Source organism: Chelonoidis abingdonii, chromosome 3 (genome assembly GCF_003597395.2).
Source record: "Chelonoidis abingdonii isolate Lonesome George chromosome 3, CheloAbing_2.0, whole genome shotgun sequence".
Lineage (NCBI taxonomy): Eukaryota > Metazoa > Chordata > Testudines > Testudinidae > Chelonoidis > Chelonoidis abingdonii.
In genome coordinates this window covers 169,658,203-169,675,140 of record NC_133771.1, presented here as the reverse complement: position 1 = coordinate 169,675,140, position 16,938 = coordinate 169,658,203, and the positions used below count along the sequence as shown (strand labels likewise).

The 16,938-nt window shown below is 44.8% G+C and overlaps 1 protein-coding gene across 2 annotated transcripts in view; it reads left to right on the top strand.

The window, feature by feature from the left end:
* The first annotated feature begins 5,655 nt into the window (after positions 1-5,655).
* Positions 5,656-16,938, top strand: part of RPS6KC1 (ribosomal protein S6 kinase C1) — a 134,635-nt gene continuing 123,352 nt past the window's right edge. The window contains exons 1-3 of one of the 2 annotated variants that reach the window (XM_032771241.2): positions 5,656-7,463; positions 7,654-8,168; positions 16,888-16,923. In XM_032771241.2, coding sequence (XP_032627132.1) covers positions 8,064-8,168; positions 16,888-16,923 — 141 coding nt within the window. In that variant the 5' untranslated portion in view covers positions 5,656-7,463; positions 7,654-8,063. Of the gene's footprint in view, positions 7,464-7,653; positions 8,169-16,887; positions 16,924-16,938 lie in introns of those variants that run through there. The other variant, XM_075064327.1, reaches the window with a different exon arrangement.

Here is a 16,938-nt window from a genome sequence, read left to right as displayed (position 1 = left end):
ATTAAATTCAGTGCACAATATTTCAAAATTCTGCATATTTTATTTGTCAGAATAACACAGTATAATCACACCATATTCAATTAGTTGGGTAATTTATTTCAAAATACCTGTTAGCAAGTATGTCTGTAACAATACAGACAACAAAGATTCAGAAAATTTTTGTTTTACAAATAGATTCCTTACTAGACTTATTAATACAGAACTTGGAGTAATAATTCATTTAAACTACAATACAGAAATTTATTTCCCACTCCCTTCCGAAGCAGGGCAAAGGTGTGGGGGAGTCAGAGGTAGCTGAGGGAGAGGAATTGCTGGGAAGGAGACTGGGAGTGAACCTGGTGTGTTATTGGGTGTGGGTGGGAGAAGTATGGAACAGGCTGGATTTTTGGGGGGGGGGAGGGGGAATTGTAGGGAGTTGGGGAAACTCCCCTACGCAGACCCTGGCTGACCCATAGCCTCTCCCATTCAGTCAGGCACATCTGCTCCTGTCCCCATGTGTCCCTGCACTCCTCCTTCCCCCATCCCCATGTGGCCCTGCCCCGCACTCATCCACCCTCAGTCCCCATGTCTCTCTGCATCCCCACTCCCATTTGGTTCCTGCCTTAGTCTATCTCCCTCACTAGCACTTCTGAACCTCAGTCTGTGACACCCCCCCCACAGCAGTCCTGTGTGCCCTGCTCTGTCTGTCTTCCCCCACCCATATCTCCTCACCTGGCCCCATGGGCAGAGTGCTGAGAGGAAGGCAGCCATTCCTCCTAGCTGTCTGCTCTCTGTTCTGGTGCCACAGCAGCCCTTGGAGGGTGAAAGGCATAACTGCAGCACCTCTCCAGCAGAATGCATTTTCTGTGGAGAAAAAAAATCTGCAGGGGAACATGAATTCTGTGTGTGCACAGTGGCACAGAATTCCCCCAAGAGTAAGTACTGTATGGTTCACAATGGGTTTTCTTGCACTAGTCCAAACCAAATGCTAATGAAGGGTTGTAAAAACTTCAAAGTGAGAAAAGTAACAGGAAGAAGTAAACTGGGTTTGGGGGAAGAACCCCATCTTGAGATGCACATCAAAGGTTTGCTCTAGTACATTTGGGAACAGAGAGGACACCTTGTCATCCTTCACCTAAGTAAATGGACAGTGAATTTGCTTCATGAAAAGGGATTTCAACCAGGCTTGGTTGAAAACACTGGAGGGAATTTTGGGTGAAGCTGTTTCCATTATTCTTGCTCGCTATCCTTTGAATCTTTGTTCTTTGAGTAATAAACTTATGCTTGTTTTCACTATAAATATATCTAAGTGCTGTGGGGTTATATAAAGAGATGGTCCTGAGTTGAATCTGACCAGCTGGTGTGTGTCATTCCTTCAGGCACAGCAGGCCTGGTAATGGTGTGAATGTCCAGTGGACAAGGAGCTGTCTGGGAATGGTCAGAGGACTTTGGGGTTGGTGTATCTTTGTCTGTACAAGTTAACCAGAATGACTCCTGCGAAGGCCTGGAAGGTAACGTTTGTATTGCCAGAGGCTAGTGGTTTCAAGGAGCTGATCCACAGCAGGCACAGCCAAGGCTACTTTATGCTAAGGGCTGGTGGTGAGGTGCCTCACAACCCTCAGTACCCCTGGGGAGCATCACACCAGTTCCTTTTCCTTTTTATAGATTGGCTTCATTTCTTTTGAACTGGAATACTGATCAATTAGGACGAGAGAAGGGTGTCTGTAAAAGTTCAAATACAGTCTACCAGCTTTCTTTTCAAGAAGTCTCTTCAAGAAGTAGCTGTCAGTGTCCCTTTCTGACTGAGACTTTCCCATACCTTAGTAATGGAGGAACTGGAAATGCTGGTACATTTCCAGAGGATTACAAGAAAGCTCTATGTACAGTGTTCTGTTTTTAATAACTGAAGGGACAAAACATCTGTTGCAGTGTACCCACATTTTAAAAAGGAGAGGCACTCTTGGTATATAGCTGGGCTGACTATTTGGATTTAAATAAGCTCCACTTCGGTATTCACCATGGATTAATCCCTGTGGGCTGTAGTTCCAATGGCTTGTGTACGTGCCCTTCTCAAGGTGTTTTTCCAAGGTTTAAAAACTACTACATCTTGATGGACTTATGCCATAAATGTTTGTCTACTCACTTTATTACAGGGGTCAGTAGCCTCTAGCACATGGCTTGTCAGGGTAAGTACCCTGGTGAGCTGGGCCAGTTTGTTTACCTTCCGCGTTGGCAGGTTTGGCCGATCACATCTCCCACTGGCTGAGTTCGCTGTCCCAGGCCAATGGGGGTGGCAAGAAGCCGCAGCCAGCACATCCCTTGCCCATGCTGCTTCCCCTCCACCCCATTGGCCTGGGACGGCGAACTCCAGCCAGTGGGAGCCGCAATCAGCTGAACCTGCCAACACGGCAGGTAAACAAACTGGCCCAGCTCACCAGGGTACTTACCCTGGTGTGAGCTGTGTGCCAGAGGTTGCTGACTCCTGCTTTTATTATATGAAAGCCCTCTCAGGTTATGGATTAGAATAGCTGCTGGATGGGGAGGACACTTGCAGACCATAGTCCATCATGTTAGAAAGTTTGGGGTTTTTTTTTTTGCTTAAAAGGTCTTTATTTTCATCCACAACCATTTTTTAGCTTTCTGAGTGTCTCTGCAAATGTAATCTGGCTAGCTTCCTGGGGGCAAAACTGGGGAAAGATAGGGAAGATAATTTTCTGGGCTTAATTTTTTTGTTTCCATCCAGACCTGTCAGAGATTCCTGTCTGGCTTAGTTTCCTTTTTTTCCTTAGACCTTCTTCATTAAGAGGACCCCAAACAGAGGGTCTGCTGCTGGAAGGCATCCTTTGTGCAGACTCTCTAGTAGCATCTGTATAGGAAAGCAATCTTTATCCCAAGACTCCATGGGATGAACTCTAGTCATTTGGACTGGGGAGCATGTTTATCACTTCCCCAGAACAAGAGCAAATGATCTCTGAGGAGTTCTCTTTGATGCTTGCTTGCCTGAAGTGAATGATTTGCCATCAGAGCCTTATGAAAATTTATAGTGGACAAGATCTCCCTCTCTCTGAAAAAGACTTTTTCAGTAGAGCAGGTAAGTCTCATGGAAATGCAATCCTCCAGAGGTCAGCAAATCTAATTTAAAAAAATGCTTAAATGACCACTTCTAGTGCAGTGAGAAGAAAAGCTCTCCCTCTCCTTAAGAACCAGACCTTCCCACCCTCATTCACATTGAGTAGCACCTTACACCCTAAAGACTCATTAACTATACATAGAGTAAGGTACCACTCTGCACGTGTAAGGGTGGCAGAGTCTGATTGTAAGCTGTCATTTTGTCATAAGGAAATGTTCCCAATGTGGCTAGCCTGGATATGCAGAGCAATTCTGACTTTTTGACTATAAAGTATAAAAGGACAAAGAATCTCTGCAGTAAATTACCAGCTGTGTAACAGATGAAAATGTTAAGGCCATCTAAAAATGATCAGAAACGGGAAAGGAAGGAAAAGAAATGTTCAAATCTAAAATAATAGATATTATGATTGAAGCGTCTTATCCCAGTGCTCAAACAGCAAATCACATGTGAATGTGATAAGCATTTGAAAATAAGCAGAACTACACTTAAAAATTCAGAAACAAATCTGACTGATATAGTCATGGAAAAATAACTTAAATATTGTAGTACAGACTTTCATTAAATATTTAAACTGTCCGATGATTGAGAAGGTTGTAAGATTCAAGATGCCATGCCATTTTCCTTAAACAAAAGGCTTGCCTGTTCTTAGCTTCAGAAGAAAGCCTCTTCTCCTTTAAAAAGGAACCTCATTTGGTATTTTTTTGTTTATGGAAGTCTCTGATCTCATATAGATCTTCTGCATAACCTGCTAATAAGAGACTGGTTAAAAATAGAATCAATCTGCTACTGCATGCTTTTAATTATAAAAAGAACAGATTATTACTGTTCATCCAAAGTATTAAATGAACTAAGCTTATTTAGACTCCAGTAGTGTACCTCATTTGTATACTTGTACTGTATTCTGGCATTTCGTCTTTTGGAACTGAGTTCAGATAGCATGGATTCGTCTCCCCATACAGCGATCAGATGCAGTACCTCCAGTTCGGTCCATGCTGGAGCTCTTTTGCAATTCTAGGACTCTATAGTCACCTGTGCTGATCAGCTCGCCACACTGGCGAAACAGGAAACGAAATTCAAAAGTTCACAGGGCTTTTCCTGTCTATCTGGCCAGTGCATCTGAGTTCAGAGTGCTGTCCAGAGTGGTCACAATGGAGTACTCTGGGATAGCTCCTGGAGGCCAATACCATTGATTGCATCCACGCCACCCCAAATTCAACCCAGCAGAGTTGATTTCAGCTCTAATCCCCTTGTGGGGGAGGAGTACAGAAATCAATTTTAAAAGCCCTTTAAGTTGACAAAAAGGGCTTTGTCGTGTGGATGGGTGCAGAGTTAAATTGACCTAATGCTGCTAAATTTGACGTAAGCTCATAGTGTAGACCAGGGCTTAGTCCTGCTTAGTGCAGGGAGCTAGGCTAGATGACCTCTTGGGTTCCTTCCCTTCCTACACTTTTATGATTCTGTGAAAGAGAAGGTCAGTGGTATGGATTGCTTTGTGAAGATTCTCCTTATATGAAGATAGTCTCTTCAATATATGCAAGTACCCAGATTTAAAATGTATTAGGATACCATGCTGCATATTTTGTTTCTGACCAAAACCGGGCAACCTAATGGTACAGTACCAATGACAACCAGCAAGTCCTGAAGATTTCAGTTAACAATTAACCTTTGCTTGCTTACCTCAGTACATAATTGTATTCCCTCCAAAAACCTACGCAAAAGTATTTGTTTTGCTAGCTTTCTTTAAAAGGTTACAAGATTATATGGAAATCTGAGAAATGCGACAGACTCAGGGCAGTAGGGTACAGGAGTCTGGTCCTATTGGCATCCCAGGGGTGGGCGGGCAAAGCCCGCCCACTTCTAAAGGACCTCCCCCCAGCCTAAGGGAGGATCCACAGGTCTAGAACACCAAGTAATTACGTGGGACAACTAATGAAAAAACAGGATCGGGAGTGAGGTCACAGGGCTAAACTAAGGGAACCGGATGGGGACACCGAGCAGAGAACCCCGGACAAACGCCCACTGCTCCTCAAGGCATCAAGGGAGTCAGTGGACACCGCCAGAGGAACTCCGCTCGGATGCGTGAACGGACAGAGGAGCGGAAGAATAGGCCCCACAGTCGCAAGAAATCCATCAGCCACCTCCTCTCTCTGGTGCTATAGATGGTAGTTTGGCCAGGGCCAAGAGGAGGTGTGAGAAGGAGATCCCGCGACTTTGTGGGCCACAGATGGGAGTGGCATAGATAAAAAGGTGAGGGGAAAAGTGCAACCAGAAACGCAAGAAGATTTCAGAGAAGCCGGAACAGGGGCTGCAACCTGGCGCACTCCAAGTAAACGTGCGCCAAGGTCTCCTTCTCGCCACAGAAAGGGCAGGTGTTGGGGACAGGGGTGAACCGCCGCACGACACACCCGTGCTCACGGCCCCATGAAGGAGCCGCAACTGACATCCCCAGCGGGCTGCGGCAGGACAGAGTACAAGCTGGCCACCGGGGCTTCTCACCCTTGAGAGGTGGCAGGAGGTCCGCCATTTGGTAGCGGGCGAGACTACAGGAGTCTGGTAGAGGGCAAATAGACTGTGTCACTGGCTGAGTTAGTGTTTCTGTTCCCTGAGTGACCAGAGCAGGGGCTGCACTAGAGTAATCAGGAACCTGCTAGAACCAATTAAGGCAGATAAGCTAATTAGAACACCTGCAGCCAATCAAAGCAGGCTAATCAGGGCACCTGGGTTTAAAAAGGAGCTCACTCCAGTCAGGGAGAGGGGAGGCAGAGGAGAGAAAGTGTGTGAGAGGAGCTGAGAGTGAGAGGGTGTGCTGCTGGAGGACTAAGGAGTACAAACATTATCAGACACCAGGAGGAAGATCCTGTGGTGAGGATAAAGGTGTTTGGAGGAGGCCATGGGGAAGTAGCCCAGGGAGGTGTACCTGTCATGCAGCTGTTACAGGAGGTACTAAAGACAGCTGCAATCCACATGGCCCTGGGCTGGAACCCAGAGTAGAGGGTGAGCCCGGGTTCCCCCCAAACCTCCCAATTCCTGATCAGACACAGGAGGAGTTGACCCAGACTGTGGGGAAGATCACTGAGGTGAGCAAATCTGCCAATAAGCACAGGACCCACCAAGGTCAAGGAGGAACTTTGTCACAGAAACTAATGCAACATGGATTTCAAGTCTGTGTGACCAGTCTTCTAGGGAAGACTTTTTACTATATGCAAAGGAAAACAGGCATTTAAATTAATGTGGAATCCATTTCTCAAATCCCTGAAGAGAAAAAAGACTTTTATAATATATCCCAAGTCAATCTGTATAAATACATCCAAATTTGTATCACTTGCCTTTGTACTACTTGCACCAGTAGTATACCCCAAGCTAAAGATACCAATCACCTGCCTCTGCCTGCAGTTCAAAGGTTACTTCTGTCTGTACTCCCTTTTGTCCCCAGGGGGGTAGACAATGTTCCAAGCATGTATGTTTAACCCCCAAAGTTAACCATGGCCAGCTAATATTTTCTTAAACATGATATGCACCTTGTCCATAATAAGAGCAAAACATGGTGCACTGTAGATGCTAAAGCCTGAATGCTGGTAATGTGGGATGTAGGCACTGGGGGGGGGGCGGGGGGAGGGGGAAGTGTGAGTGAAAACTTAATTAACATGTTTTTAAACCTCACTTAACACCTAGCATAGTCAAAGACAGTCATGTCTAAACAAGCCCCTGGACTTTGTTTATATCAGAACTGTGCCCATGTTAGGAAAATAGGTTTGTGTATTTAGACTCATTCAAAGACCAGACAAGACATTCACAGAATATCAGGGCTGGAAGGGACCTCAGGAGGTCATGTAGTCCTGCCCAATGCTCAAAGCAGAACCCATCTCCAGTTCCCTAAATGGCCCCCTCAAGGATTGAACTCACAACCCTGGGTTCAGGAGACCAGTGCTCAAACTACTAAGCTATCCTCCTCATTACTAAGTCCAGGCACGATGTAGTTGCTAAGATGTTTAGAGACATTCTAATTAAATGTAAGTAAACATTTTAATCATGCCTGCGCTATATTTCTTTTTAAAGCACGGGTTAACTGCCAATTAACTAAAGATAAATAGAACTTTAATGAATACAAATCCTAAAATGCCACTGGCTTTCCCATGGTAGAAGAAACTGTCTCCCTAAAGTGCTTATCTCATATCCGCCCTCCAGGACGTTTAACGAGCGGATACTTGTAACGTGCTTTAGACGCAAGACGCTAACGAAACGAAGTACGAACACCATTGTTCACCGACCAAGTAGCTACACGCTTCAGCGCCGCAGCTGTTCCATGTTGTACGGGCCCTGGGAACACGCCTCACTCATAGCGGGCTGGGCCGGTGTACCCACACTTTGAGCTACCCTCCCGTTTTGCAACAAGGTGCAGTTTCTGCCTCATAAGGACACCATCTGTGCTCATGCTCAGGAATTGCTGCGGCCTGGTCCACGAGGTTGCAAATCGGGAGGGATGGGGTCTGTGGTTGAAAACACTCACGAGCTGCTTCCTGGTCCATGGGGTTGCAAATGGGGAGGGATGGAGTTTGCTGCACATGGCGAAGCCACCTTTGCGCTTTTGAAAGCGGGCTAAGGAGCGGAGCTGCTGCCGCTGTCCGAGCCGGTGGGTTCAAGGCCACTGGCTCGGGGCTTCACAGCAATGCTAGGGATAACGCGGGCGGCTCGCTGAAATGGCGCAAAACGCTGTGTCCCCACAGATACTGTCAGATCCTGCCTTGCAACCCAGCCTCCCCGGCTGTGTGCACGCCTGGTGCGGCTCCGGATTGGGGTTCGGTGGGGGTCGATCGCGCCTTGTCTCCGGCAGCATCCCCAGGGAGAAGCCGGGCGGGGAGGGGAGTTTCTCGGAGCTGCTTCCGCCTCCAGCTGAGGCCTGACCCGGGAGTGGATCGCAGCGGCTCTGTGCTGCGGGCGCGGCGGCGAGGCCAGCATGAGCGGCCCGCGGGAGCTAGCGGGGGAGCTGGCCCGGTTCTACACGGTCACCGAGCCCCAGCGCCACCCCCAGGGATACACCGTGTATAAGGTCACCGCACGGGTGAGTCCGGGGCGGCAGGGACCTGGACAGCGCCGGTCTTGGCGGATCGCTCCCAAAGGGTCGGGAGCAGGGCGGGCAGAGAGTATCTCTTCCCCGTCCCCGAGCTGCCCCTGTGAAGGGGGGGGGGGGACGGGGACAGAGAGCATCCCTCCCCCTACCCAATCCCCTTCTGCCCCTGTGAATGGGGGCAGAGAGCAGCCGTCTGCGCCTCCCCCCATCTGCCGCCGTGAATGGGGATGGGGGAACAGAGAGAATCCTTCCCGCCTCCTCGCCAATCCTGGACTTGCCCCTGTGAATGGGGGTGGGGGGAGGGAGCAGTTCTCCCTTCCCCCAATCCCGGACCTGCTTCTGTGAAGGTAGCCTCGGGAAGAAAGCATCCACCCCATCACAGAGCTTCTCCTTGTGGAAGGCCCACGACCCAGATGAAGCTTCTCAGACCTGCCCTTGTGCAAGGAAGGGTGTGGGTGGCTAGAGCAGAGATCATCCCTATTCCTTATCCTAGACTTGCATGTGTGGGGGGGCTCATCAAAGAGCATACCCACCTTACTATCTCCTGCCTCCTATCTGTTCCCAAATGAGAGGAGGATGAGAAAGAACATCTTCCCTTCACTTCACCCATCTACCTGTCCAGATGTGGGACAGGTTCTTAGCATCCCCAGCACACCCGTCCAGCTTCATTCCGATCTGCTGCAAGTCTCACTTGTGACGGGGATGGATGGGTGAGGAGAGGAGATGGGAGGAATGAATGAATGAGTCCTCTTCATAAGGAAGTTTGCTTTACAGGGTCTTTGTCAGGGGATTGGGAGGAGATGAATTCTATATGTCAGAGAGACATTTAAAATTTGATACTTGCTATAACTCAGCCTGTATTGCCTCCACTTTGCTGTATACTCATCTTAATTTTTTCGTAAGTATTAAGTCAAGGATTTGAGTCCACTTCAGTAATATTCCACCATGCAGATTATCCCAACAGTTTAAAACCCTGAAACTAGAGAATGCCCTGTCCAGCCTAAAGAACATTGTCTCATGCTCGTCTGGTTTTACTAGGCCACTAAAAACCCAGGCCTGCTGTGTCTCAAGCTGGGGTACTTTAAATGAAGGTGGTTTTTATTTTATTTAAAACAAACAAACAAAAAAAGCTTGGTCCACTGAGGGTCAGACTTCAGAAGATGTCTTCAAAATGAATGTCTTCATATGACAGCCCCTCCCTCTTCCAAATTAATTAGAGACTGCAGGTCTGCTTAACATTTCCTCAGTGGCACTTGAAGCTGATTAATTTAGTTTGAATTTCTCTATCCTGTAATTATTTTATAAAGTAAAACTAGAGGGAAGGCTCTGTTTGGATAAATGTCTCCAAAGTGTACGCTACACAAGACCACTGCTTAATTTATAATGAAAGAGGTGCTGGGACTTAAGTAATTTTTTTACTCTAATAACTGAACTGCAAAGCCGGAGATGCCGGGGCTATGAACTGCCTAGCTCAGAAGTGCTAAGCCCTGGCACAAATTAAGCACTGCACAAGGCCAAATGTGCTGGTGTTGCAAAAAGTATTAAATACCTTCATAAGTGTACTTTAGACTTGCCCTAACCTGACAGACTGGTAACCTGAATGTTTGGACTTTAGTGTACATGCAGTAATTATTGATTTTTTTGTGTGTGTTTATTGTACATCATCTGTTAGAAGCTATGAGGCAGTGTTGGTTTCTGTTGTTGAGTTTCTGACTTACACAGATGTTTTGATAGCATCTTAAGTCTGGTAATGTAATGCTGCTTAGTGACAGAAAATAGTTGTTCTGTCTGATGGAACTGTTAATGCTGTGCTAGAAGTTGTTAGCTGCGTTAAAACTGCAATAGTGGACCAGTCCAGAAGTCCATCTAACACAGGATCCTGTACCTGACAGTGACCAGAATCACAGTTCTGAGGAAGATGCAAGAAGCTCTGTAATGGACAGATAGGGAGTAAGAGTGGGATCCACAAAGGGTCTTAGGTGTTGCAACGTTAATGGCATGGTACCTAACTTTTAGGTGCCTAGAAAATCACAGGAACAACGCTATGACTTGCAAAACCTCAGTTAGGCATCTAGGCTCCTATACACTGCGGGGGGAGGAGGGAAGGTGCCTTAGAACAGGATCCAGAAAGCCAGCGCACTAGGCGGTGAGCTGCCTGAGCTAGCCAATGGCAGCAATGAGAGTGGTATATCCTAAGCCCTGTTCCCTCCCAGAGATAGGTACCTAAGTCCAGGCTACAGCGAGATGCCTCTCTCTGCACAGTGCTCCATGAATGGGAACCCCTCTCTGGGAATCAGATGGCTCATGCAATAAGACATTTCTTGTCAGAATGAGTTAAGACTTCTGTCATGCTGTACACAAAATGGCCAGAGGCAGCAGTGCCCACCTTATAGCCCAGTTCAAGCACTCACCTGTGATGGGGAAGACAGGCTCAATTCTGTCCTGTCTGACCAAGAGGGAGACAGGATTTGAACATAGGTCTCCTGCTTCTCAGAACACTGTTCTAACCAGCTAGCTATGGCATATTCTGATGTGGGCTTCCTTCAGTCTTTCCTGTTGAAGCTAATCCACTGTGGATAAATAATGAAGAGCAACTGGAGCAGGGGGACTGGACTCTGTGTCTTCCATCTCCTGGGTGAGTGTCCTAAACACTGGACTATGTAGTAATTTTCTCTCTTCCTGTGGCCCAATGACTGTTTAGTCACTGAGGAGTATCAGTGGAACTAATTATAGAACAAGGTATTACTCAATCTGAGTGAGGCAGCAGAATCTGGCTCTAGTAGAAGGGGAGGATGGTCTTGCGTTGGAAGCAAAAAACTGGAAATTAGGAGACGTGGTTTCTGTTCCTAGTTTTGCCAAAGGCTTCTTGGGTCCCCTTGGGCAAGCCTCTTACCTTCTTTGTACCTCCACCCTCTTTTTTTCACAAATGAGACTAATGCTGCATAGCAGTGGGTGGGAGGGTCTTGTGAGTTCAGTTCATTCATTTTGAGGTCCTCAGATAGGAAGTGTTATAGAAGTTTTATTGAAGTGACATGTCCTTTCACAATCACTGTTGCTGTAAATTTTCTGCCTGTGCAAGCTGTCCATATTTGCACATACCCTCTCTTTTAGAGGAGGATCTAAAAAGTTATCTATGTAGAATGTAGATATATAAATAAACATAGCTCTCAGGCTATCTGTCTCCATGTCCATTTTCTGCATTAACTGTAAGATCATAGACAACTTGTATCATATCTAGAACAAAATATTATTCATTATTCCATCATAGGATAATGTAAGATGTTTAAACACTAATTAAAGTGAAATAAAACATTGTGTTTTTTTTATTGAGTTAGTGAGAAAAACACTTTTCCCCCCTGTAGGTTCAGTGCTAAAGAAGTTTGTCATGGGACAGAGGCATGGAAGATAGGGTATTTAGTTTTTCCATATCTCATCGTGATGAACTCCGTTCACAGGCTTATTCCAAGAGGTCAATATAGTGGTTTAATTTAATCAGTGAAACTGAAAGCAATGCCCCTTTAGCTAGGACAATAGAACCCAGTCTTGTATTTATCTGATTTTTGTATTCTGCATTGTTTATATTCATTTGAAATACAGCATCACACAGCTGTAGTACATGTGCTGAATTCTCCAAATCGGAAAGAAAGTTGTATTTAAGTCATGGGGAATGTCAACATTTTATCAGGTCCCTGAAGTTGCAGGTTCTCAGCTTCTGCTCCAAGTGACATGTGGCAGGGTCACACAATTTGCTGATGGACAGAGTAATTCAGATTTTTCTTATTTAAAAACCCAGAATATTAGTTCTTCAAAGTATTTTAATATCTTATAGCCCAGAGGTGATAAAATATTATTCATTGTGCCCAAACATTGTGCTTGGGATTTCACAAACACAGAAATGTTCACAGCTCTTGCCTCTAAAGGGCTTATACTCTAATTGGACATGTAATAATAACTGGGCTGGGGGTAAAAACTTGACAGTGGAGAATATTAAAAGAAGCTGTTCAAAACTATGTAACAATATTTTGTTTAAGGCAGTTGTCTGACCCCACCACTTTTTGTTTTCTCCCTCCCATCCCTGCAGTTGGCTGGCTCCATGGTTGATATGACCTCACTACCACAGTGCTTGCTGGGGCTGTGTCACTCATACCGTGAACTGGTGATCTGCAGCTTTGGGGGACTGCCTGGAAAAAAGTAAGGTTGACCTGCCCAGTGTACTGAATACCCTTCTTATGCTAGCTATTTCGAGTATTCAGCACATTCTACTAAAGATCTCCGATTTCTTTTGATTCTGTATTTGTGAATCATCTGTAAAACTGGTTTAATGGGTTAAGAGAAATTTACTGTCAAATATAAAATATCACTTTAATATTCGTGAGTAGGAGAGTTGCATGTTGAAAGTGTCCTGAACAGCTAAACCAAATGCACAGATCTCATCGGAGACTTTTCTGAATGCTAAGCTGGGCCAACTTTGGGAAACTTTTTTCTTAAGGTCTATCCTTAGGAGATGATTTTAAAGAAAGCTAGTTTAACAGTGTGGAAGGCCTGAAAAAATTCCTTTTATTTTTTAGCAAGACTGGCACAATGTGGAAAATGTATGTAAGATGTGAATTCTAGATAATATATTTAAACTTTTGTACTGTGAAAGACAGTACATGCATCTGCAAAGTTAGAGAAACATTACAGTTCCTGTATTCATTTCCAACAGTCCAAGAAAAGATAAGAAAGGATTAAAAAAAAAAAAAGGCACCACAAGAGGATACTATCCAATGTAGTTGTCATAAACAGATAGTTAAGGGTTAATGTCTCTTTTACCTGTAAAGGGTTAACAAGCTCAGTGAACCTGGCTGACACCTGACCAAAGGACCAATCAGGGGGCAAGATACTTTCAAATCTTGGTGGAGGGAAGTCTCTGTTTGTGCTTTTTGGGTTGTTCTTTGTTCTCTCTTGGGATTAAGAGGAGCCAGAGGTGCAACCAGTTTTCTCCAATCTTTCTGAAACAGTCTCTCATGTTCAACATAGTAAGTAATAGCTAGAAGGTGGAATAGTGTTGTTGTGTGTTTTCTTTATTTGCAAATGTGTGTTTTGCTGGAAGGATATTTTACCTCTGCTGTAACTTATACTTAGGCTAGGGGGGAGGGAGTCCCTCTGGTCTATGTAAAGCTGAAACCCTGTAAACATTTTCCATCTTGATTTTACAGAGATAATTTTTACTTTTTCTTTCTTTAATTAAAAGCTTTTCTTTTTAAGAACCTGATTGACTTTTTCCTTGTGTAAGACCCAAGGGGACTGGGTCTGACCTCACCAGGGGATTGGTGGGAAAGGAGGAGCGGGAAGGTGAATTCCTCTCTGTGTTAAGATCAAGGAGTTGAATCACACTATCTCTCAGGGTAACCCAGGAGGGGAAATCAGAAGGGGGAATGGTTTATTCCTCTTTGTTTTAAGACCCAAGGGATTTGGGTCTTGGGTTCCCCAGGGAAGGTTTATGGGGGACAGAAAGTGTACCAAACACTATATTTTGGTTGGTGGCAGCATTATCAGATTTAAGCTAGGAATTAAGTTTAGAGGGGTACATGCAGGTCCCCACTTTCTGGACGCTAAAGTTCAAAGTGGGATTAAGACCTTGACAGTAGTATTACGAGAGATTTTAAAAATTAGCAGATTTTTTAAATAATAAACTATTTATTAATGCTGAATGTCTGCAGAGCAGACAGAAACATGGGGTACTCTGACCATCTTGTTAAGTAACAAAGGGAGATCGCTATAGTCCTGTTTTATGATTGTTGTTTCCAGAACGTACAGTATCAGGTATGCATTGATCAGTTTGTATATGCATGTTTGCCATCTTTTGATATCCTATTGATTTTTGTGGAGGAAAGCTGCTTGCATTAAGGGTTTACAAACAATGCTGATTGCCTCATTCCACTCTAAGATTTTTCTGTGCAATTTTTTATCTTCCTAGAGCTTGAGATTTATGGGGTTGTTAACCCATGTTCTCACATGCCAACTGTCTGAATTGATGATAGGATTGATTAAAATGAAGGAACTCTGTAAAGGTTTCTGGCCTGTGCTGACTTTCATGAAAAAGCTATGGAGAACAAATTAGTTCAGCATATGAATAAATAATTACACCTCTACCCCGATATAATGCAACCTGATATAACATGAATTCGGATATAATGTGGTAAAGCAGCGCCCTGGGGGGATGAGACTGCGCACTCCCGCGGATCAAATCAAGTTCAATATAACACGGTTTCACCTATAACGCAGTAAGATTTTTTTGGCTCCCGAGGACAGTGTTATATTGAGGTAGAGGTGTACTATACAATGACTAGCAGATGGAACTGGGTGATAGATATGGTAGATGGTGTAATCTGCAGAAGAAGGAATGCTGAAACATCTGGGTCCTATTCCTGACCCTCACTAGCTTGTTGTATAATAATAATTTGAGATATACCTATCTCATAGAGCTGGAAGGGACCTTGAAAGGTCATTGAGTCCAGCCCCCTGCCTTCACTAGGAGGGCCAGGTACTGATTTTGCCCCAGATCCTTAGGTGGCCCCCTCAAGGATTGAGCTTACAACCCTGGGTTTAGCAGGCTAATGCTCAAACCCCTGAGCTATCCCTTCCCCCCCTTACATGCATTGCTCTAGGTCCCTCTTTACCCATTTGAGTAACTTATCTACTGTAACCTCACAAAACTGTTGCAGGGCTTTACTGAAAGGTGAAATGCAAAATAAAAAAGTTTATGCCATTTACTGCTCCTTTTGTGATGTGTAAAGATTGTTTAAGTTGCCGCCACGCATGCCTCCACATGGTCTGCCTATGAAGTGTTGTAAAAGTCTCACCAGAGAGAGAGAATAGACACTCTTTATGAACTAGCTATATGGACTCTAGACAGAAACAAAGATGAAAGTAGAGTGAAAAAGAAGAGCTGAAACATAACTGTGGTAAAGAGGCAAGTAGCCCTTCAGACTAATCACAGCAAGGGAAAAAGTGAGTAGGGTTTTGTCAACTGTAGGCAAAACTGCCACAGGAGAGTTTTTTAAGGTGCAGTTTGAACGAAGTGAGTTTCAGGGTGATGGGGTAGAATAATGGAAAAATAACCCTTTTCTCCTCAGTCTAGACCCTCCAGAAACCACATGGAGGATGAATGGGAACACTACAGTGAGGTTGGGCCAGCGATGGCTCTAGGCACCAGTGCACCAAGCATATGCCTGCAGCGGCAAGCCACGGGGGGCGGCCTGCTGGTCCCTTCAAGAACAGCAGTCAGGCAGCCTTTGGCGGCTTGCCTGCAGGAGGTCTGCCAGTCCTGCGGATTTGGTGGCAATTTGGTGGCGAGTATGCCGAATCCGTGGGACAGGGGACCTCCCGCAGGCAAACAGCTGAAGGCTGCCTGACTGCCGTGCTTGGGGCAGCAAAAAAGCTAGAGCCGCCCTTGGGTTGGGCAGTAGGCTGAAGTTAGGGAAACATGGAGGGGGAGGGAGGGGGAATGGTTTAGCATATGAATGTTTAGCATTAAGTCACAGAGATTCTTGAAAACCATAAGGAAAATTTAGAAGAGTAAATCTAATAAAACTGGGGGAGGTGGGGTGGGGAGCGGGGAGATGACAGCAGTCTAGCTACAGCACTGTGAACCCTCCATGTAGCTTAGAGGAGCCGTTTTTAGGTGGCCTATGGTCTGGAGCACTCGTGAGTAATGTGCTTTACCTCTGAGACAGAAACAACACTGCAGTTCAGGGCTTGTCTTACACACAAGCAAACCAAATGAAGTCTGCTTTAATTCCCACCTTTAAGTATCTCAGTGCATGTCAGTGTATGGACAGTCTTATTTCGAATGAAATTGTCCATACACTGATTTACAGCGTGAATTAAAGCTGACTTAGTTTGGTTTGCATGTGTGCAGACAAGCTTTCAGTCTGAGCAATGGACTTTATTGCTATTTGTAAATCCAGTGCAGAACTCAGGCATTCTAGAGGCTCTCTTGACCAATATAATATATATTTCTTCTTTAAAAACACCAAAACCATCTTTGCCCTGTGCTGCCATACCTGTCTGTCTTTATCAGGTATTTCTTTGGGGTAAAGTCAGTGTGATCAAATGTGCAGAAAACACTAACGTGATAGGTAGCAAATACACATGAGGACAAAATCAAAATGCAAAGTGATCTGTAGAGAACTGAGCAGTGGGGGCTTTGGGTAGCATGGGGAGATTTTGTCCTAAAAAATACAAAACCCACGCAGGCTGAGTTTGTGTGCAATCTGGATTCAAAATGGATAGCTGTAACTAAGCCATACCTATTACATTAATGTTACTTTCCTCTTGTATTTCTAAGAACAGTTCCTTCAGGAAAGAATTGGAAGAATGATGGGAAGATGGTCTATATGTGTCCCAGTTCTAAGTGGTCCCTAATAAGAAACTTGGTTGGGGATGTAGCCCCTAGAAGAGGGCATAAGTTTATCTGTTTTGTAATATATTTGCTAGTTTCTAACATGGCAATTAGCTTTGTTACTAAATATTTTGTCTCTTGTTCTATTTTATATTTTCATAGGTTGAACTTCACTAAACTAACTTAAAATTGCTGAATGCCAATTGAAAAAGATACACACCTTCTGTGTGGTTCTTTTTATCAGCAACAGATCACAGTATGTTCCTCTTTTAACTCTGCAAACAGAAATTCAGACACTGATCAGGTATTTGTTTTGTTTTTCAGATTGTTTCAAGAAGAAATCCAGAGGAAGTCCAGGAGGTAACACATTTACAT